This window comes from Pseudorasbora parva, chromosome 3 (assembly GCF_024679245.1).
Source record: "Pseudorasbora parva isolate DD20220531a chromosome 3, ASM2467924v1, whole genome shotgun sequence".
Taxonomy (NCBI): Eukaryota; Metazoa; Chordata; class Actinopteri; order Cypriniformes; family Gobionidae; genus Pseudorasbora; species Pseudorasbora parva.
In genome coordinates this window covers 54,418,229-54,442,030 of record NC_090174.1, presented here as the reverse complement: position 1 = coordinate 54,442,030, position 23,802 = coordinate 54,418,229, and the positions used below count along the sequence as shown (strand labels likewise).

General features: G+C 37.6%; 1 protein-coding gene across 1 annotated transcript in view; it reads right to left on the bottom strand.

Moving 5' to 3' along the window:
• LOC137071477 (calcium-binding protein 7) overlaps window positions 1-18,481 on the bottom strand; it is a 47,790-nt gene extending 29,309 nt beyond the window's left edge. The window contains exon 1 of the mRNA XM_067439512.1: window positions 17,436-18,481. Coding sequence (XP_067295613.1) covers window positions 17,436-17,544 — 109 coding nt within the window. The 5' untranslated portion in view covers window positions 17,545-18,481. The remainder of the gene's footprint in view (window positions 1-17,435) is intronic.
• Window positions 18,482-23,802: the final 5,321 nt, after the last annotated feature.

Sequence of the window (23,802 nt, the reverse complement as noted above, 5' to 3'; positions counted from 1 at the left end):
GCTAAAATTGCCACTTTTGGGGGTGAGCAAAAACGCACTGTTTTTGTGTGTGTCCCTTTAAATGCAAATGACCCAAAGAAGAGAATGTAGCTTCATGAGATGATGCGCCGGAATACCAGCAATAATAAAACAGGATAATGTCACATACAGAAAATGTCATAAACTGTCAGTAGTAGTGTTCAGGTTGGTTTTGACCTGACTGTTTCTTCAGAACATTTCCCTTATTTAACCACAAGGTCCTTCTGTAATTCAGATGGCGGGAGTCTCTGGAGATTGAAGACTCTTGCATTGGTACATCCCAAAACGCAACACTTGTAATGCCTCTTTGGTGCAGACATTGTACAACTCTGCTACAGTGAGGATACAGAAATGGTGGATTCAGTGCTTCCCACTAAAGACTAATAGACTGCAGACCGTCACCAGCGGTGGGCGGAGCTACTCCTTATGATAACGTCATTTTATGGGGAATCTGATCAGCTTGTTTAAAGAAAACTTTTGATTTATGAATTAGGAATTATAAAAAAAATATAGATTTTTACCATTATAGGCTTGTTCATGCACACTGTGGACACACAGTTTTTAAACGCCTTATAAAAGTGAATTTTGCATAATAGGTGCCCTTTAATGAGTCTGGCGTTGGTGTAAAATAGCATCGCGCAGGGACAAAAATACCACCAAAATTAATAAAAATTCTATTAATTTAAAATTCATGACTTTGTCTTATGTTTATATCATGTGATGTAGTTAAAGCTGCACTATGTAACTTTTCCGTCCGCTAGAGGGCGCCTATTCAAAACAAAGGCGTAGTTTGATGAGCTCAGAATCTTGGGACATGTGGTCTTCACCTCAAAGCCGGTTGGAAAGAATCGGGATGGACTCGGGCAGAAATCATGTTCATTGATGCAGTTATTATTAAGGACCGAATGTTGAGGAGCTGAGCAAGACCGCTGGAGTTATTGTTACGCAACACACGGCTCGCGAGCAGCGGTACTTTTAATATGACGGGACACAGTCACCGGCGCTACTTCCGCTTTTCCTGTCACGAGTATGAGGTAACGCAGCTGTGATCATCAGATACATTTAAGTGTGTTTAAAATGATGTTATGACGTTACTCTGTGCGTTCGCTCAGCGGCTGCTGTGACACTTGTTCACACTGCTAAGAGTACACTGTAAAAACAAGGCAAATTTTAAACTTTTGCAGTACAATCGACTTGGATGTTTAAGTTATTTTAACTTAAATTATGTTAAACTGACTTTAAAAAAATGAGTCACATCTTGTATAACTAATAAAAACAAGTTTAACATTGCTTAACTTATTTTGATGAGTTAAAACAATGTAAAAACATATGTTGTCATAACTTATTGAACATATCATTTTTTACAGTGTAAAGCGCTTCTGCAGAATAAAACCGGAAACCGACGGTAATGCAGATATGACGCAACTGACAGGCGACTCCCTCAGACGTCCTGGCTCCTTGGTTAAAATAGTTTTTTGGTTAAAAATAATTTTTGCACAATTTACAAATAGTTGGGAACATTTGGGCTATTGTAAGAACTCAACTGAACAAAATATAAAACACTGGCCTGGTAGTTTAAATGCAAAAGTAGTCCAAGGCACTCGATGGGTATATTGAGAAAGTTAAAAAGCCTTTATTTTTTCATGGCTTTAAACATTTAAAAGATTGGTACAGAGACACTGGCCTGGTAGTTTTTGTATATTTTATTGCAAAAATCCTACATAGTGTACCATAGTGTGCAATATCACACAAGCAAAAGTGGAATTTTCCCGTATACGATCGCACAGTCACAAATGTAATTTTAATATTTTCTTTTTCATACAACAGTTTATTTTAGCAGTTCAATGAACAATATGCTTGATACTCATTTAGATTTTTAAACACATAATGTTAAGTCTGAAGTTTCTTTCTGTTTCACCAATGAAAATACAGAATACTGAACAAAGTTGCGTCTCCCTGAGGGGTGTTTCTTTCATGCATTAATTTGCTGGTTTGAATGAATCAGTGAATGAATAATTATTTGACTCGCATATTTACACTTGCCGCCACTTACTGGTGGTTTCGGTTTCATGTAAAAGTATTATATACAGAAAAGTATAATTCATTTCTATATACAAAATGTAACATTTAAAACACAAATTTCATTACATTATTCTATATATAACTAATTACAGTGTAAATGCATCTATATAATACACTGTAAACAAAATATTTAAAAAGTAAGTTACCTGGTTGACTTAAAATTTTAAGTTCATTGAAATTAAAAATTTGAGTTAATACACTGAACATTTTTGAGAATTGACATCACACTTTATTCATAGTATTAAAAGATTTTGTAAGCATATAGCGTAATTGTGTTTTATTTGTAATAATGCAGTGAAACATGCCAAATTTTCATGATTTATCAATTTTTTATTTATTTATTTATGTGGTTTAGAAACAATAATATTTTGAGTTTCTATTTACTAAACCAATTCCCTTCATTGTATTAACTCACTTTTTTTTCAATGAACTCGACATTTTAAGGCAACCAGGTAACTTACAACTTACTTTTTTAAGTTAAACCAACAATATTTTTTACAGTGTGATAATGTAATAATAAACAGTAATTTATGTCAGTAATGCACAACCAATTCCAGCATAATGCCAACAAAATAAATATGCAAGTAATTTAAAAGTGCTCAACAGTACACATTATTTTATGCATTTTTAATAGTATTTATGAGAGGGTTGCCCTTTTTTCTCACTTAAGCACCTGAGCCGCTAAACGTGCACAGCCCTGGAGAGAATGCTAAAAGCTTCATGATTCCATCTCATGTGTTACTTTCCCCTCTTTGACACCATCTGATTCTGTGTACTCCGAGCTCCCAGCCTGCATACATTTTTAGATCTTGCTCTGTAAATCCTGAGCCAAAATTTATCACAACTTCGTCTCTGCTCCTACCGCTTTGTGGTATTGTGTTACAGTGATTTGAGAGAGCCGTATTTGACCTATATGAACTTACGCCCCCATAACGCCTACCCTCCAAGCTGAGCCCTACATTACAAGCACAAATGTGAATCACAAAGCTCATGCAGACAAACCGCTCTTCTAGATAAGCTCCTAAAGTGCCCATCCCGATGCCAATCAGGATTTCGGCTGACACAGTAACATTCTGTTGAATGTCTTACAAACATAAAGATAAACACTTTGCATATTATTCAGATTGTTGGTGTTTCTCAAAGATCTTTGTAGGATTTTATTCAATACAAACAGTGTGTGACTTTCACAATGGCCTTCAGGGTGGTCAGAGGGTTCTATATATACATGGTCACTGTGATTTTGCAAATTAAAAAGTTTTTGAATCAACATATTTTACCCTTTAAAATGAAAGCTAGAAATGTGTCTTCAGATTTAGAGGTAAAATACTTTATTTGACCCCCAACATTTGGGGGAATCAAGACTTCTTTAGGGGTATCAGCTTATTTTAATTAATTAACATTGCATTGAATTCTGCATATTGGTCAAATTATGCACACGAGCAAAACACTTCACTTTATTTGAAACGTCATGTGCATCACGTCACGTGCGTTTGAAATCCTTTTCAAATGAAAAGCAAAAACTCCTCTGTGTCTTATACACACTCTAAAACATGCTAGGTTAAAAACAGCCCGAATTAGGTTGAAAATGGACAAACACAGAAATTGGGTTGTTTGAACCCAGTGAATGGACCCATTCAAACAACCCAATTTCTGGGTTTCTCCATTTTCAATCCAACTTGGGTTGTTTTTAACCCAGCATTTTTTTTTTTTTTAGATGTAGTATATACTGGTCTATTTTTGCTCTGTCAACGTAAATAGTTCCAAGCAGAATGAGTTGTTGCATCTCAGCCTAACAGACTACAGTTTACTGGCGCTGCTAATGAATTAGTGGTTTAGAACGAATCGTTCAGTGAAGGATTCAATGACTCGCCCTGCATCCCAATGTGTGCTATCCATCCTTAGCTGTATGTGAGGTTAGAATAAAACTATATCCAGTAGATTTTAAAAGTGTAGACCCGTGCACACTTCAACAGCTAATATTGCGCACAACCAATAGTGTTTTGGAGGAGTTTTTGATTCCGAACTACAAACATGAATAAAAAGTGTTAAGAAACTACAAACATGGGAGATGTGTGCGACCAACGGTTAAGTAAAGAGGTTTAGATAAAGGTGTTCGAGAGACTAATAATCACCATTTAACCTGATAAAAACATTTATTGAATGTTATCTGTGTTATATTTCATCTGTGACAACAATGTTAACTGTTATAAAGATCTTTTTGGCCATTAACTAAAGCATTATTTGCCAACATTGTATATGCGGAGAGTTGCATGAAAGACCCTCGATGTGCTATTCTCCAATACGTTAGGAAATTAAATCAACTCAAGTGTGAAGGAGTTTATTTGACAAGTTGATTGACAGGCCAGTTTACGGTGACAGGATGCATGCAATAATGCGAAAAAGTGTACATTATAGACGCAAATTTTATGATGTGGTATGTCCCTCAGTACATACTTTTAGGGCGTAGTACAGTGTAAGTAGGGGAATTGGGACACAGCATCACTTTTCATTCCAGAATAAATCTGGGTAAATAAATAAAGTTAGAAATGTGTATGTCTGTAATTTAATGTTACCAATGTTTTGGGAATGTAAAGCTTTTCACTACTTAAACCATTTACTGGTGTAAATATTATATATATATATATATATATATATATATATATATATATATATATATATATATATATATATATATATATATATATATATATATATATATATATATATATAAAATGTAAATACTGTAGCCATCCTTCTAAGGGACTATGAAGTTACCATTACCTCCAATGAACCAACTAAACAGTCCGTTGCAGTTTTAAACATATACAGTATTAGTATTAGATGATTTCTAAAGCAAGCCTGCAATGGTATAGTTCTGTTATGGCTTTTGTTAACAGCTCATTTGCAATTTAATTGTTGTGAGCACAAACAGCTTCAATCTAAAATTAAAATGGCAAGCTTGATCTTGACTACAGTTTTCTCAACTGCCTGGACATGTGGCTGCACCAGGATCCATATTTCACCCCTCCCGAAAGAGTTGAAACACAACACAAATAACCAAAGACTTTCAGCTGTGACTATCTACCAGCGGTAGCCTATTGTCTCTCGAGCACCTTACCTTTAAAATTACAGTCCAAGTGTCCACAGCACTAGTTGGTGCCCATCCCAGAGGGCCATTTGTTGAAAGAGCAGTGCCTTCACTTAAATGTCAAGCGTGTTGTTTTGAGGTTGGGTATGATAGTGGATTAATGGTATAGGTCAGTGTCAGGTTTTTTATATTTGATTGAATGTACATTCAGTTTAAAAAAAAGTGCATCTCTCTCTCTCTCTCTCTCTCTCTCTCTCTCTCTCTCTCTCTCTCTCTCTCTCTCACACACACACACACACACACACAGACAGTCTAGTCAGAGGATCTTGTATATTGTAGTCTGAAAACACCATTTATTTTTGTTCCCCCATAAAACAAAATGGCACCCTTTTTAAAAAAAATATAGGGGTTTGGAACACCATTTTGGAAAGCCGCTGAAGCAGAACCCTCGTCTAGTTCTCGCCAGTGGATATGTTAGTAATTGAAAATCAAAGTGTGCGTAAATTGCCCCTGCTGTCCATGCACCACGAAACAAGCTTCACTCACAGAGAAATGCATGAGCAGCAACACACACACATACACGTTTCCATGTTTTATGGGGACTTTCCATAGACATAATGATTTGTACAGTGTTCAAATGTACAATATTTTTTAAAGGTTACATTGAAAATGGTTAGGTGAAAGTTGGGGAAATCAAAGGGATAGTTTTCTCTTTCTTATAAGTATTATGGGAACTACTTTTGAATGTTATCTAAACCATCTGAGAGAAGTAGTAAGTAGCAATGTTTATATGTTTATATATATATATATATATATATATATATATATATATATATATATATATATATATATATATATATATATATATATATATATATATATATATATATATATATATATAAATAAATATATATATATATATATATATATATATATATATATATATATATATATATATATATATATATATATATACACTAATGTCCAACTAAAATGTTTCAGAAAAACATTACAAATATTGTGTAAGCAACATTTTTATGCTATTTGTGTTTTGATAATGTTATATTAACATTACTGGGAGAAAACGTAAGACTTTCTGTATTTAATATGTGAATAAAAAGCCAGTTTGTCATATAAAGTGATCGCGTCTCTTCACAAAATTTGGAATAAACTACTCATATAGATATAGATTTGTTTTATGATCTCTTTATGAACTTTTCGAAGCATCAGAGTTGCGTAGCTGTCAGTGGAGGGACAGAAATCTTCATTTCCTGAAGATGAACAAATGACATGAGGGTGAGTAATTAATAACAGGAATTCATTTGTGGGTGAACTATCGCTTTAATAATGATTCTTGCCTGGCTGTCTGGAATGCTTTATTCTGATTGGTCAGTCGTGACATTCTGCAGTTGGTTTCTTTTGGCACAATAAAATAATTGAACTGAATATTTCAGTCTATCTATTTATTTGTGTGGTAATGTAATAAGTGATAATGTACTATTACAATTATATTGTTTATTCATTTTAGACACTGTACAAAAAAGAAAAAGAAAAGAGAAATAATGGATATATGGAGTTTTACAGCAAACCAAGCAAGCATTCTGTAAATTTAGCCAGAGGATTTAATGGATTTCATTCGACATTAACTCTCTGCATCCCTAATACATTTACAGGAAAAACAAGCATTTTTTCCATTTCTAACACTCAAAATATTTTCGCCGTCCTATTTTTAGCGACCTCAGACTATTTAATTTCTCCGAAATGGAAAAATATTTCTTGCTCTGCAAACAAATCAGATCACAAAAGCGTGATATGAAAAATGAAGTTATTCAGAATTTGCATCAAATAAAAGATCCAAATAGGAGATATGCCATTGTCCCTCCGTTTCCTCTCATTTGCGATCCTGCACAACAGGCAGTGTGTGGAAAGAGAAAAGTGATGGAGGGAAAAGACAGGAAGCAGGCCTAGGCTGGTGGAAGGTTTGTTTGCTCTCCTGTACGTCTGTCAGTGAGATACGCTCAAGTGAATCACTCCTCTTTCTGTATGTCTATTTCTAAACCAGTCTACCTGCCAAACAGCCATTTGATCTTTCTTTACCTGCACTGTGGCAAGAAGCGGGTTTGAACCTTCTGCACCGCGTGCTGAGTTTACGCAAACCGTGATTTTACTCCTACAATCTAGACAGAGAGAAGTATAACATAATGAATGTGTTTATTCCAGTCAGAACATCATTGTGGTCCAATGCCAATTCAAAATGCAGGGTTTCCAAATCATTAAGTAGGATATTAGTAGCACATAAGTAGTATTTAATATGTTTTCCATTATGTATTCCTGAGTTACCTGAGAAATATACAAAATGTACATTTCGTAATTGACAACTAGTATTTGTCATTTAATGGATCTTTCCACTTGCTTTCACATAGGGTTCAGGTCAGGGGACTGGGCTGGTCATGGCAGAAGCTTCATTTTGTGCTCAGTGACACATTTGTGTTGATTTTGATGTTTGTTTTGAATCGTTGTCCTGATGGAAGATCCAACCACGGCTCATTATAAGATTTCTAGCAGAAGCCGTCAGGTTTAAATTTTTTGTCTGTTTTTTTTATTTACTGGAATCCATGTTGCCTGAACAAGATGTCCAGGACCTCTCTATTTATAGTTTCATCTGATGACTGAACTAGGTCCCTTTTTGAATTTCCAGTCATGTCTGAAATCTGAATATGCTGGAGTTTATGGATGAAAAAGAAGGATTTTTTTTTTTTTTTAAAGCCTTCCCAAACTACATGTGGTGATGTATTGGCAGTTTGGTTTTTTGAAGGCTTTCTGACTCCCTGCAATTCTCCAGCTATGATCCTTGGAGAGTCTTTGTCCACTCAAACTCTCCTGCTCGCCCTTCATAAGTACAATACAGACACCCGTGCTCATCCAGGCAGATTAGTAATGTCTTTAGTTGATTGGAAATTGATCTGTGTGTATAACTTAAAAAGTTATTGAATGTTTGCCGGTTCCCACCTCCTTCCTTCCCATCTATGAACCCCGTTACACTGAACGTGTCTGTTCAATATAAAGTGATTTAGCCACTGAGAGACTGTCGAGCCCAATCTCACGAAAATGCGTATAAATAGTATAATAGTATATGTCTTTCACAGCGCGTTTTCAGTTCATGCCTTTGGAAGCTTAACTTTTAATAAGAATTAATTTGAGAAGTTAAAACACTCCCTTTGCGCCGAACAGTCTGCTCCCGAGCGGAGTTGTCCTGATGGAACTTGCATTGAGATGTCCTCAATGCAAGACAGACAGACAGACAGACAGACAGACAGACAGACAGACAGAGTGCTGTGAGTGAGATCCCACTAGAAAGCCATATGCTAAACCCTTTAATTTAACTACATGGAAAAGTTTTTTTTGTTAGTGAAGTGTTACTGAACATGAAAAAATTGAGTGAGGTTCTGGATGCACAAAATAGTCTACATCATTCTAGAAATCCACTTTAACAGCTGTATTTCTATGCATAGCCACATCTGTAACGGTTATATGGCTTCCCTATTATGCAAATAATCAGTACAAGTATTAAACAAAGAAAGAGTATTTCTCATTAGTGAGAAGGGTGTTAGTTACCATTACGGGCTTTTTTTTTATGTGTAGAGACCAATTTCCTACACTATGGTTGTAGATCACTAGAAAATTGGTTGAATTTCCCCCAGTATTGAAACCATCTGTCAGATTATTCAGTTGGTTACACTGCTGTCAGCCGGATCAGACAGATCTGCATCCATCAGTAGATGTCACACTAACAGTACAACACATCCCCTCTGTAAGATACATCATGAAAAGTGTAGAAACCTAAAAACACACTTCACTACTGTCCGCCTCTGGAAATAAATATATGACTACAAGATATCTGACAAAGTGTTTAATATGTATAAGTGTTAAATATTTAATAACTACAATACCATTGAAAGAAGTTCTTCTGCTTACCAAAACTGCATTTATTTGACAATACAGTAATATCAGTAAAATTATGAAAAAGTTTTACAAATCTTTTTACAAAATCCAGCATTCCATGAACATAATTCAGTGATTCAAAAGAATAATATTTGTTTAAAATATAAATGTCCTTATAGTACAAATAAATAAATAAAACATTTATAAAGGTCAATTTCAGTCCAAACATGAAATTTAAATTTGTGTTTTTAAATTAAGTCATTATTGACTATTTGCTACAATCTTTCCCATCTAACTTCAATAAATTAGTCATCTCTGTTCAGGGACGCGTTTCCCATAAAACTCGTAATTCGCTAAAGAAATCAACTAGCTATCAGGATTGTTTCCTGAAGCCATATTGTATTGCTGAGATCAAATTAATGTTAGATTTTTTATTTTATGGTATAAATTATAGAGATGGGACTGATTCTCCTTTTTCTCAGTTATTTTTATTTATTTCCAGATTCAATCATAGGCTCATTCTTGTAGAGCACTACGCACATGCCCGTTCGTCAAAAATGGTGCTTTAAATCTCTTGACAAACTAAAAGACGAAAATGTACTTTGTACATTTGTGAAAGCTATAGATACTGAACGTCAGCTTGCTTATTTTGCTCAAAATAAAGATTTATTAAGTCCAAACAAAACAAGAAACTAGGCTTCTAACCGCACTGTTCGAGAGCTGTTGCTCCAACCAAAGAACTTTGCCATGCCGTTTAAGAATGTTTGTTGGAAATATGGTTGTGAAACGCAGACTAGCTGAACTATGCTGACGGAACTTGCAACCATAGTTGGCTAGCGATGCTTAATGCACAGCGAGAGAGGTTAAAAAAGACAGCCATTGACATGGTCTTGCGACCAAAGATACTCTGATACTTTTCTGACAGTGTCAAAAATAGATCATGATCATCTCACAAGCCAATAAAAAAACAATGCGATTGGCAATATACAATATAAGCAATATACAAAAACAATTCCCAAAGTACGAATCATCTTGCTTCACTTGCTGAGCACTAGCGCATGCTGATGCCATTTTATTCTTCTGTACTACTGAGTCGTAGCATACAATTAAAACATATGTCGTACATGTCGTACCCAAGTTTATTATATCTATGTGGTACAGTGTGATTTGTAATGATCTTATTGCAAAATCACAGTCTGTAGCAGGCATAGGAAGAACAAGAAAAATCTTGTTTTCCATGATACACCCTCTTTACTTTTATATTTTTTTGACTGAGAAGTAGCTTTGACAGTTTTTTGGACCCTAAGGCTTAATGTGACTGTGTAAAACATCAGTCCAGCATGTGCTGTCAGTGTGGTCTTAATCAAGAGGGGCTGGCGTGCTCTCAGAGGCAGCAAAATGGTTCCCTTACCATCTCTGTGACAATGGGCTCTGAGATTGCTTTCTGAAATCCATCCACAGCCCCAAATTTAATCACAGCTTTATTTGCTTCCGTCACCGCAGCCAACCTCTTTTAATGAAATTCCAAACAAGCTTGATGTCTGATTGTCATGCACTGCCATAGAAATGGCATGTGGTGCCTGACGTCGGGAGCGGTTAACAGCTGGGTAATTCCCGGCCACACGGAGAACCCTGAACATTAACTGAATTTCGCTCTCACGAAACTGTGCGGCTGCTGGTTTGTATTGACTGTGCATTCAGTGAAAGCCTTACCAGTAATGGATGTTTACTCAGTTCATATGAATCATATGGGTAACTGAATAAAGGCCAAAAAACAGCTTCCTGCTTCTTGTGAATCATAAAGGGCAAAAGTAGTAATAGAGGGTATGCATAAGAGTGGGCGGCAGAAAAGCTGCTGCATGACTGGATTTAATAGGGGAAACTGTGAAAACGCAAGTAAAACTAACAATTATCAGTTTAAACTTTTACCGCCAAAATGGGTTCATTTTCACCCGTTTTGTCATCACCCGGGTCTAGAGCCAGAAGACGCGAGAGAGAACTCGCGCACTGAGAAAAGATTTCTCTCTGTGCGCTCAATAGGGGCGGCAGTGGCTCAGTGGTTCATGTAGATTGTCTACAAACCGAAAGGTTGGTGGTTCGATCCCCGGTTCCACCTGACCAAGTGTCGAAGTGTCCATGAGCAAGACACCTAACCCCAGCATGCTCCCGATGAGCTGGATGGCGCCTTGCATGGCTGACATCGCCGTCGGTGTATGAATGGGTGAATGTGAGGCAAAAATGTAAAGCGCTTTGGATAAAGGCGCTATATAAATGCAGTCCATTTCCATTTCAATCGAGAGCGCGCAAACGTCTTTCAGCGCGCGAATGTTGAGATATCTTTCAAGTCTTGTACTTGAACGAACAAACTCACACAAAAAGTATGTCATGTCCATCTTGATGATTATCCTAGCAGACATAGTCTGAATATGCCTTAAGTGAACTGTATACAGTCGAAAAAGACGACACATATCCTTGCATAAGTCTTAAAGGGGCAGCTACCTTTACTCTGTTTAAATGTCAAACAAAAGATAAGGACATCACTCAGTGCTCTTGATTGAATAGATTGTGTAAGTTTAATAAGGATAACTCTTTCATTTAAACAGTGAAATATGCAATTATTTTACATTTGATTACCTTTTTCAATTTCTGTACCTAAAAACTAATGTTAGACCTACCAGAAAAGCATTGTTTATTTTATTAGTATCTTTGCTCAATAGTATTTATTTGTGCTGCTGCTTGTATTTAAGTTATTTGTTCTTATTTTCTTTTCTTTTTTTTGACAGTAGTCCTTTTTTCCCCTGAACATAGTAAATACAGAACCGTACCAAAACCGTGAACCTAAAACCGTGATTCCATCCGAACCGTGAGCATTCTGTACCGTTACACCCCTAGCGCAACTTATCTGAGAGGGTAGCACACACATTCTAAAAGCCTTCCGACAGAATTCAGATGAGCCATTTGAATCTAGATTTAAAAAATGTACCTGTTTTGCAATCATTCAGTCATATTTTATGCAGAATATAATATTAAATATTTAATTAATGAGTTGTCAATACAATATACAACAATATAATTGTTGATAGATAGAACAATATCTATGGTATGATTTTATCCCAAAATTTAACGTATTGACACGAAAGGATAACTGTAAATCCACGTTTCAATGCCTGGAGTCCAGTTGTTTCTGTGAATTGTAGTGATCCACTAGCTTTTTTTTGCTTTTGGCAGTCTGTAAAAATATACCTCAGGTTTATTGTCAAATCTATCTGTACAGTCTTTCCTTTATAAACTCATTCCTGTTTAAGATGTGTTTTGTGTGTTTTCCGTGGCATTCACGTTGAACACTTGTGCTGCCACTCAGTGGGTGTAAACTCAGTCACTCCGCCTGACGGTGATGTCACATGCATACCCTTTATTATCTCTTAAACACAAACGCTGACCAACAAACAAGAAGAATGGAATACTCTGACTTTTCAATGAAAAATAACAAAAACACATCATAAAAAGATCATAAAAGTGGTTAATGACTGTTGTGCTACATTTCAAAGCCTTTGCATGAGGAACAAACTGAAATTTAAGCTGTTATCCAATAAAAATACTGACATCTGTCCTTGTGAGAGAAGTAACAATGGGTCGGGTCTCATTGACTAATAAACGTGCACAAATGTGTGCATGAAATTTACGTACGAATGAACAAAACTTTATGAACAAAACAAGATCCGCCAATAACTTTCATATAAAAATTTGGAACAAATAAAATATTCCCAAGTCAAGATGTGCCGAGACTCCTATCGAAACAGACGTTGAGTGTTGAAATAAAATCAAAGGGTGCTTCAACTAGTATTAATTACAGAGTAATTTAGAGAGAGAAGAAATTCTCTGAGTTTGGTTTTTATTAGCGCACCTCTTGATGGATATAAATGTTGTGATGTTATTACCACCAAGAAAGGTGTCAACATTTTATGAACAATGCAAGAATCCAGCACTCTGTAAAGTCTCCTCCAGCACATCCCAAAGATTTCCAATGAATTTAAGCTCTGGACTCAGAGGAGCCAATTCATGTGTGAAAATGATCCTTCATGCTCCCTCCCAACCATTCTTTCACAATTTGAGCCTGACGAATCTCGACATTGTCATCCAAAGCTACACACTCCATCAATTATGGTTAGAAGAACTGATGCCAAACATATAACATGCTAGAAACACTGCAATAATAATCCAATCATACACTCTTAAGCATTTGCCTATTAAATCCAAACAGAAACTTTTTGGGGGCCAGGCAGTGATAAGTTATTCAGTGAGAAGTTCTCCTGTGCGTATGATTATTTGTGAATGAAACCCAATCATTCTTTTGAGTCAGAGCTTTTCAATGAGTCAATTGAACCTGTTCATTAAACCAGGCGGAATGATTTGCGATTTGTGACAACTCAATGACTTGATTCCCAGTGTTTAACAGCCAACTGGAATGGAGGATTATCATTGATTATTACACGGCTCTGTGAAATACTTGATTCTGATTGGTCAATCGCGCATTCCAGCGGTACGTTATTTCCAGATAACACCCGCTCATACGGGTACTACGAGTTATCTTGACCGGTACTACTTCTATGCTTAACGCTGGCGCCATCTTGTGGCTTAAACAGCCGTGGGTTACAATGGAAGACTTCAAGGCAGGTTTCCTTTATAATGTTTTTAATATAGATATTTTTCTTACACAAACGCATCGATTCGAATCAGAAGGCTCTATTAACCCATCGGAGCCGTGTGGAGCACGTTATTTGACGGACAGCTGCATTTTTATGGACTTCAAACACAACTACTACTAGGCTACTGCTTGGATTAACGTTAGCCTGGACTTTTTAAATATAACTCCGATTGTATTTGTCTGAAAGAAGAATGTCATATACACCTATAATGACTTGAGGGTGAGTAAATCATTGGCTTGGTTTCATTTTTGGGTGAACTAACCCTTTCAGCATTCATTTTCAACATTTAGCAGCAAAAGGCTTAAAGCAGGTTGGAACTGTTTTTCTTCGCGGAAGCTTTGCGTAAGAACTAATAAAATATTTAATCTCAAGACAATATTTTGTGTCAAATAATTATTTATTTGAGAATAGTAGCCGTGTAATAAGCGGGATAATGTACACCCAGCCGGTTGTTATCGCAGAATAAACCCCTTCAGAGTGATGCAAGACCCCTCCGCTTCGCGTCGAGGTCCTGATCACTCTGTCAGGGTTTATTCTGCGATAACAACCGGCTGGGTGTACATTATCCCTTACATAATGATGTACACTGCAGTTAGTTCTTCACACAAAGCTTTCGTATGGCCTCGGAAGACTTGGAATATAGCACACAAGTCAACTGAATGAGTTGGAAAGCTTCATTCTCAATTCATCTTGCTTTATTGTTCCACTGAAGAAGAAAAAAAGTCATACGTGTTTGAAGCGAGTCAGAATTGTAATTGTGCGTGTTTGAGAAAAATAATCCTTTAAGGGACGTTATCAGTGGGTTAAGATGTCCAGTGTGTGTGAGCATAAAGTCAAGAGATAATTTTAGATGAACCAGATGAATCTTCAACAGAGAGTAATAGCAAATTCTTCGAGCTTCAGTCGAGGCTTTTGTCCTCATTCTTCATTTTGAAAGGACAGGTTTAGGATGGAATATAACTTGCTAACTAAAATAAAGATGCACTGATCTAGCTCACAAATTACATCTCAATTTGTGCCCCTAGCGTGCCATACAAGTTCAAAGCAAAATATAAAAACCTGGCTCAAACTCAAGATTCACAAATAAACAACTACATATCCTAAGGATGAGAAAGAACATGGCCTATTTTGGCAGTGTAAAGCACTTGAACCAAAAGCTGGGTTCATGAGCTGTTTATATTTGCTGAGCAAATCTGTGTAAAAGTTAAACTGTTACGGGAATGAAACCCTATGCTTTGTTCGTTCATATTTACTCTGTTTTCCATCTCTGGAAATGAGACTACTGTATGTGATCTGGGATGACCACATGTGGCACAGTTTTCCTCTGTGAACGTGTAGGCACATTTGCAAATAGATTGACTGGCACAGTTACACTTGGATATTTGTGTCTCATCGTGCACACACTCATGTAGTACAAGAAACAATATGTGATCTTCTCTCATCTCTTGCATTTGTCACTTTGGCCACATTCAGACAGGCAGTGAAAACAAGACTTTTTGCATATCCAGATTTTATCCAGATGGGTTTTTGAAAGTCTGGACAGCATTTGATTCCTCTCAAATCTGATTCAAACCACATTTGGAGGTGGTTTGAAATGCGATTCCAATCAGATTTTTACAGATGCACCTCCGTCTGGATGCTCTGGCTGCTCAAAATGGATTTCAAACTGTCTTTTTTTGCATCTAAACATGGCAGTGATTGTGAAAATGGAGATGAAATGCTGCATGTATTCGTACTGTGTTTAAATGGCATGTTAAAAGATTTCAGACATTTTTCTGTCCGACATAGGAATTCTGCACCATAACTTGACAGGGCGCTTTGAAAAGTGAGATGATGAACCTCAGTTTTTCCTACGTTTGCTTTGAAAGCCTCGTCACATACATGGATAGGTTGATTATGCCTGGACACACAAATCCTATTTGATCACTTGCAAGTAAAAGAGTATGCCTGATTTTTATTTTATTGCCTGCAGTCTGAACATATACTACATCATTTTAGCTTGTGTTTATTCAGACCATCAGGTTTCTAAGTGTTAAGAGCATGAGAATCAGCCTTGAGACAAACAATTTTGTATTTAACCAGCTGTACTAATTGAAAACATCCCTTGATGAATGGAATTGCAATGAGGTCCTGAGATACTCAATTAAACCTTAAATCACAAAAGAATGATCTGGAAAGACACTTTGAACTGCGCCGACAATCACACCAGTGAGATGTCAATATACAACGTTTAAGAGAAAAACTAAACCAGAAAATCTGCATGAATGTGTTTGATTGCACATTTTGCCATTCACAATTACAGACCCTCACAAAATTTTTGCAATTAAGAAATATTGATTTTAAATTTGAAAAAACACCGGATTATGATGCAATCTAATTAAACTGAGCTGTTTATGGTTTGTATTTCATACATAGTCTAACTAAAGCATTGGAGGTGGAAAAAATAAATAAATAAGACATTTATTTTCCAGTATTGAACATGTAGACTATAATGTGTCTAGTTCAAATTACTTTAACTGCTTTCATTTAATTGAATACTTTTCAGGATAAACCAATTGTTTTCAATCCTGATCCTGGAGGTCCGCAGCACTGCACATTTTGGATGTCTCTCTATCTGACACACTCATTTCATGCTGCTACTATTAATGTGCTAAAAAAAAAAAAAAATCAAGTGTGTTATTTAAGAATCATTCAAAGTGTGCAGTGCAGATATTTCAATACCATTATCGGGAAACTCATGGGGTAATGTAATTTATGAAAAATAAATAAATAAGTCCATTCATTTGCATATGCAATAGTGCAATATGTTTCAGATGCTAAAAATGAAAACTGTTGGTTTTATTCTTAGAATGACATGGTATTGAAGACTGAGTCATTAAATGAGAGGATCACTTTAAAGAGAGATCTTATTTGCTGCATAACAGGTGTTTGTGCTGGCTTATCTCTCCATAAATCACACAATCTTTTAATCAGAAAAGCCAGTTGTATTAAAGGCATAAAGCATGTGGACTATAATGTGACTATTTGTTTTTATACTAATTATATTCAGTTGGACACACATTAGGGTAAACTTTCTGACAAAGATGAGTAAGATCATGGAGCTTCTCAGGCACATTGCATATTTTGTTTAATATGTTTAAAGAATGTAAAAACTACTATTATTCGCTTTATATAATGGCTTTTGTCGAAGACTACATATTTAGATTCACTTCTGATTTGTTCACTTGCTTCAAAACAGTCTCAACTGCAGTCAGTATGTTTCTGTTGGCTTGTTATAGACCTACTTTCCATGAATCAAACAAACAGATTTATACACGTGGTAACCGGATTTTCACGCGTTTTAAATTAACTGTGCTGAATCCTTACAAACTGTTCTAACTAAACAAAAAAATTACAGCGTTTCACTTCACTGTTTTCTAACAATAGCTATATTTTTAATCGAAACTGGGTCATTCAGATGCAGAAAAAAAGAAGAAACAAAGCAACGAACAGGTGCGCAAAACAACGAGTTTTTGACCAAATCAATACAAAAATTCGTAAGCATTTCGTCATTTTATATAGAATTCAACAGGGGGGGAAATCTGGACACTCTCACTCACCTTCCACCTCATCCTCAGGCAGGTTGACCGGTGCCCGGTAAGAGAGGATATCTGGAATGGTGCAGATCCCCCGGTACATCAAAGTGGAAGTCACCGGATGCATAGGCATTTTTGCGTTTTGTGTTGACCAGCACGTGTGTATTGATCCTCATATAGCTATGTGGTTCACTGTCCAGAAGGCAACTTTTTACCCCACATCAGACCGGACCGAAACCCTCAGTGGAGATCACGCGTGGAGTTGATTCCATGGAAAGCGCCGATAGTACTCTAGCAGCGTGCGCAATTGCACAGCCCTCTCCAAGAAACCAGGTGTACGGATTTACAAGTCTTCGCGCAGGTCACGGGTGAACTAGATGTAAGGCTTTAGGGGTTCGGAATGTCCAAATATAATCAAACCGTCCGGTCTCTAGATTGTTGTAAAACGACCAAAACAACGAATTACGGCGGCTCCATCAGTGGGGAAACTAACAGATCCACATAATCCACCAGCTCACTCGACGCGCATCAAACAAACGCGCATTTTTATCACTGCGACAAAGTATGTGCGTGTTGGCGAGGTTGCTTGGATCGATTCGAGCTCCGGGTCGTTAGGCAGGCATCTCCATCTGCTTTCTCTTCATTTGCTTCTCAAGACACAGCAGTTGAGCTTCGAGCATGCACTTGTTGGATAGCGTATGCGCACCGCCAGGAACAAGGAGTTAAAAATGCGCTTTACGCGTGTGTAGTTGAGCGGCTTCTCTAACGAAATCCTGTGTATTTCCCTTGAGCAAAAACAGTATTTTAGAAATGGGGAAAGATGACACCGACACAATCAAACTTTCCAGTTAATCGCAACATGCAGATTAACACGCCGTGCGTGGCGAGGCGCGGTGTCCGGGTTCCCTCGCGATGGCTCTATATTTAGTCTGAGTGTAAACTGCTGCTCTCTACAAGGTATTTCCCACGCAGGTGTCAGGAGGCATTCATACAGGACGCGGTCTTGTGTTCAACAGCCAGATGGAGCGTATCAGATTCGACGCGTTTTCAAAAGTTTGTTTTTAACTTGACAGGCTGTCTTAAAATGCATCTGCCTGACGCATGTTTACAACAGAGCTCTATAGACATGAACTTTTATTTAACATCAACATTAGGCTATTTTGCTTCTAGTGTTGATTTTAAGGAACATCCTTAACATTGTCCTTAAAGGCCCACTGAAGTGTTTTTTTTTTTTTTTTTTCACTGAAGTGTTTTGAACCACAGCATTATTCATTCAATGTGTTGATGTCATTTCCACTGACTGGAAGACAGGGTGGGGCAAATTGAACAGCTCCTCCCCTCTTTTTAAATATCCAATGGAGTTTTGCTTATATTACAGGTCTGCCAGAACTTTTGAGCTTGGTAAAGCCGCAGTTTCCTCCTAATCTCCTCCATATCCCTTTAAAATATAGCATATTGTACAGAATTCAAATGGGTCTGATATGATTTGTGGTCTACACCAACTCACACAAATGATCCACTTTATTTGGTTTCTAATGATTCTCTGGCTCAGAGTAGGGGTGTGTTTCCCAAAACAATAGTTGCTAATAACTAAGTTAGTAACTTTGTTGGTTGCAATGCAATCTTCCATTGCTATGGTTTTGGGAAACGCACCCCAGACCGTGTGCACTATGGTGATTTGTGTGTGACACTAACATGAAACCAGACTTCATTCGCCCTAATGGAAAACATACTTATGCTGTGAGAATAGTTCCCTATCCCCTATTTAGTGCCATTTACCATGTAGAAAATAGTAAATGTGAACAAGTGACAGATTTCAGCCATTATAACAGCCTTCAGCGTGTTGCTTTAGATTCTAGAGAGCATTTGATTGGACAGAAAATCTGATGAGACGTTGAAGTGCAGTGATGATGTCATCAAAATCATTGATCCAGACAAAATTTTGAATGCCTATATTTTCTAAGTGTGAATTTTATAATTTTTTTGGAACACACTAGCTTATATAACAGTAAGACTAGCATATTTATACTAAAAGACAAAAAACTTCAATTTCATGAAGAATTTAAATACATTTCTGTCTGAACACATTGCTACCCATTAAATTAAACATGCTACCGATAAATTCCTTTAAAGGGGTGGTAAAACACGATTTCACTTTTCTAACTTTAAATAGTGTGTAATGTTGCTGTATGAGCATAAACAACATCTGCAAAGTTACAATGTTCAGAGTTTAAAGCAAAGGGAGATATTTGCTTTTAAAGAAATCAATTTCTAAGGAATACAGCAAACGTCCGGTAGGGAACTACAGCCTTTTCCTCCAGACTCGCTGACATCAGTGGGTTCAATATTTACATAAACCCCTCCTCCAAGAACATTAAAGGCTTGTTCGACATCACCCAGCAATGCGCAGACCGATCGGCGGCTGACTTGAAGCAGTTAGAAATTTCTGGTTAGAAATTTTGTCCGACTTGAGGCAACTCCTCCCCGCCAGCACTCGGCTACTCTCGCCGATCGCATGCATCCAGCCGCAGCCGATGTCAAACACACCTTAAATAAGGGGGGCAAGGCTATTTTTCAATGCAGATGAAAAGCTGTTATTTTCATCCGGATTGTAGGTCCACTTTGTTCAGCCTTCCTAGGGATGGGGGAGTTAGGGATCAATGGTTAAAATTTAAATTTCGCTCTCTGTGCTGCACATTTTCACGGAAGAAAACTCACAATCGTCGCGAGTTCACAGCAGGATTCGCACAGCGGCTTGTCCTGAAAGTTGGAGCAGTTCAAACTTTAAAAACGGGCCACAACCTGTAAGTATGATTTATTTTTCGTCGATGTGTTTTCCTGTAATAGTTTGTATTGTTAATTGTACGTTTTTATCAAGGAAGTAACATTAAACAAAAATCACAACGCTGTTTGCCTCTGCAAACCAGTTTGTTAACCCTTTGACACGTACGATCACATTATATGCTGGTCCCTGCAGCGTACGATCACATGATTAAAACATTCAGCGTTCAACTGCCAAATTCAAAATTGTAAATCTGCTTTAGCGAGTTGAGTGAGTGAGTGAGTGAGAGAGAGACTGACTTGAGCTCAGTGTCTTTTAATGTTTATTTTAAATTTCATACACTAAAAATTACATTACACAATCAAAAAAGGTCACATTATATCTGGAGAAGAGTATTATACTCTACCTATAGAGTAGCATTGCATCCTGCATATCTCCGAAAAGTCTTTATTTTTTTAATAATTATATAAGAAAGATGCGCTGTTCCGAGTCTTTCCGAAAAAAGCCGAGCGGGTGGGGGCGTGTCGTGTGAGCGGAGCTAAATAATGACGTGTGCTCGCTGCTGCTATGTTGAGTCGAGTGCGTAGTAAAGCTGTGTAATCCCTAACAGCGGGAAAAAAACTTTATTCAAAATAAAAATATGGCTTTTAATCAGATACAGCCATACATCTATGATCCGGAATCAGACCCAGAGGCTGCAGTTGAACAGGAGCAGCAGCAAAAACGACTAGAGCAGGACGTCTGTATGTGGTACAAGTTATACACTAACTATATAATATGCTTAGCGGCTTGTGTTATTTACATATTTATACTTGAATTATATCGTCGTATTTTTGTCTTTGAAGGTGTACATGTGGGAAGTGCAGTTGTGCACGTGTGTTTGTGTGTTTACGCGTGGTTTGTGTAGACAGTAAGCGGACTAAAAAAAACACAGACATTTGAAGCAGTCTCACTCACCGCCTGCGGTACTAACGTTGGGACTGCTCCATCCTTCAGCATTAGGCGATCGGGAAAATCCGGCGTCGAGCTGGGCCTTGTTTATGAAACAGTCGACACCGAAATGCAGCGAACAGATATAAACATTCGCGCAACTCAGTTGCTGATCTGGAAAAGCAAATTACATCCACTGTTGCCTTAACGCGGGGTTTTTGGGGAATCTGTGCAGGACTGTCTTGGTCTGGCAACCAAAAACGCACTTTTTTGGTGACATTGTTATGTGCACATCACCTGTCCAGCATCCTTCAAGCCAGCGCTTTGATGGGCGTAGCCTGTTACTTTCGCTCTCTCCCTCTCTCTCTCACGCGCTTCCGGTAGAATTGTCCGTAAGGCCCATACAAGGAAATTCCGCCCCCATTAACGTCAAAGGGGACGCATGATCTCAAAAAACTTGCCGAAACTTATGACTAACCGGAAGTAGTATTTTTGACAAAGAAATACTCCCATCAAACGTCCACCTTAACTTTTGAAACTTTGTCTATGTTTAGTATGGGATTCCAAGTCTTTAACAGCGTAAAAAGATCAGTATGCATGAAACAGCATTTCACCCCCCCTTTAACTGTGGTTAATGCGGCTGTGTAAGTTACACTACTGACATCCCCAACCACACACACACACACCGGAGACAGACGTTACTCCTAGGGCCGCGAGTGTGCTTTTATCTGTATTTAATTTAGTTGTGCTGATGCACAAGACCTCATAAACGTGCTAACGCAAAACGTTCACTAGTATCACACCAGCACAGCAGAATCCAATGCCGTCACATGAGCACCATTAAATACAGATAGAAGCACATTCGCGGGCCTAGGAGTTACTGTGTAACGCTGCGTTTAAGCCGAACTAGCGGCTCTCCTGTGTGTGTGTGTGTGTGTGTGGTTGGGGATGTCAGTAGTGTTACACAGCCGGCGCCCTGCTGATTATCATGTCAGTGTTAACGTCACAGGCTATGTTACTGTTAGCCACTGTTGTGATGTACTCGACAGACACCTAACGTTAATTATTTTTTGCCAAACCGGACTTTTAGCCTTATTCTGTGCATATGGTGACCGGTGTTTATATTTGACCCTGCATTAACCACAGTTAAGTTAGCCAACACGGCGTTAGTAATTTACATGTTTCAGTTGACGTCGGGGGGAAAAAAAACCAGCATAACGGCCGTTAAAAGTTAAGCAAACCGGCCAGGTTGCACGTGAATAAACATGTAAATGGCAGATAAAAAAAAACAGACTTGCGGCTTGGAAGTTCCCGGTAAACTGGACATCTGTCATGCGGCTTCAGAGCTGGTGACGGCTTCAGTATACCTATATGCAATGATATGCAAACTACGCTCTACTTACCCCTCCCCTCAGACCCCGCCCCTCTCCACGCCAAAACAGTGACAGAAAGTTGAAACTGAAAATCAGTGACATTGAAAAAAAACTGACATTGTAAAAAAAAACTGTCACTGAAAAAGAGTGACATGAAGAAAAAATCTGAAGATTGTCATTGAAAAATACAAATAAATCCCAATTCAATAAAAGAATACGATTGTAATATTTTAATAATTTTATTTTTTCAGTGCCAATACTTGTTTCAGTGCCAATACAACTGTTTTCAATGCAAATGTTTCAATGCCAATGTTTCCTTTTTCAGATCTGCTTTTGTTTTCAATGACAATTTTAATTTGTGATGCCAAATTTTAAAGTCACCATTCTGGCTCCATAGATGTGTACTTATTGTTAGTATGGTTTTTACATCAAAAAAAGTCATAATTTAGAAATAAAAGGCGTTTTTTTCTATACTGATTTTAGCCCTCTGGCTTGAATGCTCTGTTTTAAGGGGCGTGTCTGCTGTGAGTCTTCAGTTAAAACACCCACTGTTGTGATTGGCTGACATCTTTGCATTTGAAATGAGATTAAGTGGCTGAGGGGGCGTGGTTTAGTGAAGCGGGTGCAGCTGCAGCACTGCCAGTCCAGAGGGAGAGACGGAGAGCTGGGGAAAGATTGCTGAGGAAGTGTTATTGTACCGAGTTGTTGAGAGCGCAAGTTTATTTTGTTTGTATCTGAGAGCTCTGAATAAACACGAGAGAACTTTGCAACATTATTTCTCTCACAAAATGCTTTCACCACAACTAACAGCAAACATGACATGAATATAGTAAGAGCTTCTGTTGAGCAGCTTCATTAAAACAGCAGTTTGGGCAAGTGTGCACTGCTGATAAACGTGTGATAGACCAATCCGAACATTATAAAGAGTGTTCTTTAATCGCTCTCTGTAGTTTAATTATTTAAATAACAGATTTGTTTCATGCTGCTAACAGAAATGACGTGAAGTTGATCATTTTAGTCACTGGTTTGATTCACTGATACATCAAGACGGCCAGCGGCGGGACTGACAGTATTAAACGATTTAGAAAGAAAGTCTGTGTGAACTTGAATGATTACACATCAGAACTCACTGATCCCAGGTCAGGCATTAATGAACACTATTACTCACTGTTTGTGGAGCAGCTGTTGAATCCATATGGTAAAGCCTGTGCTGACATCGCGACTGATAAACTGAATCCATTCTCTACTGATTCTCTGGGCGGGCGAAGCAGAGGAAGGAGAGGAAACCTTTCCTGATATGACGTCA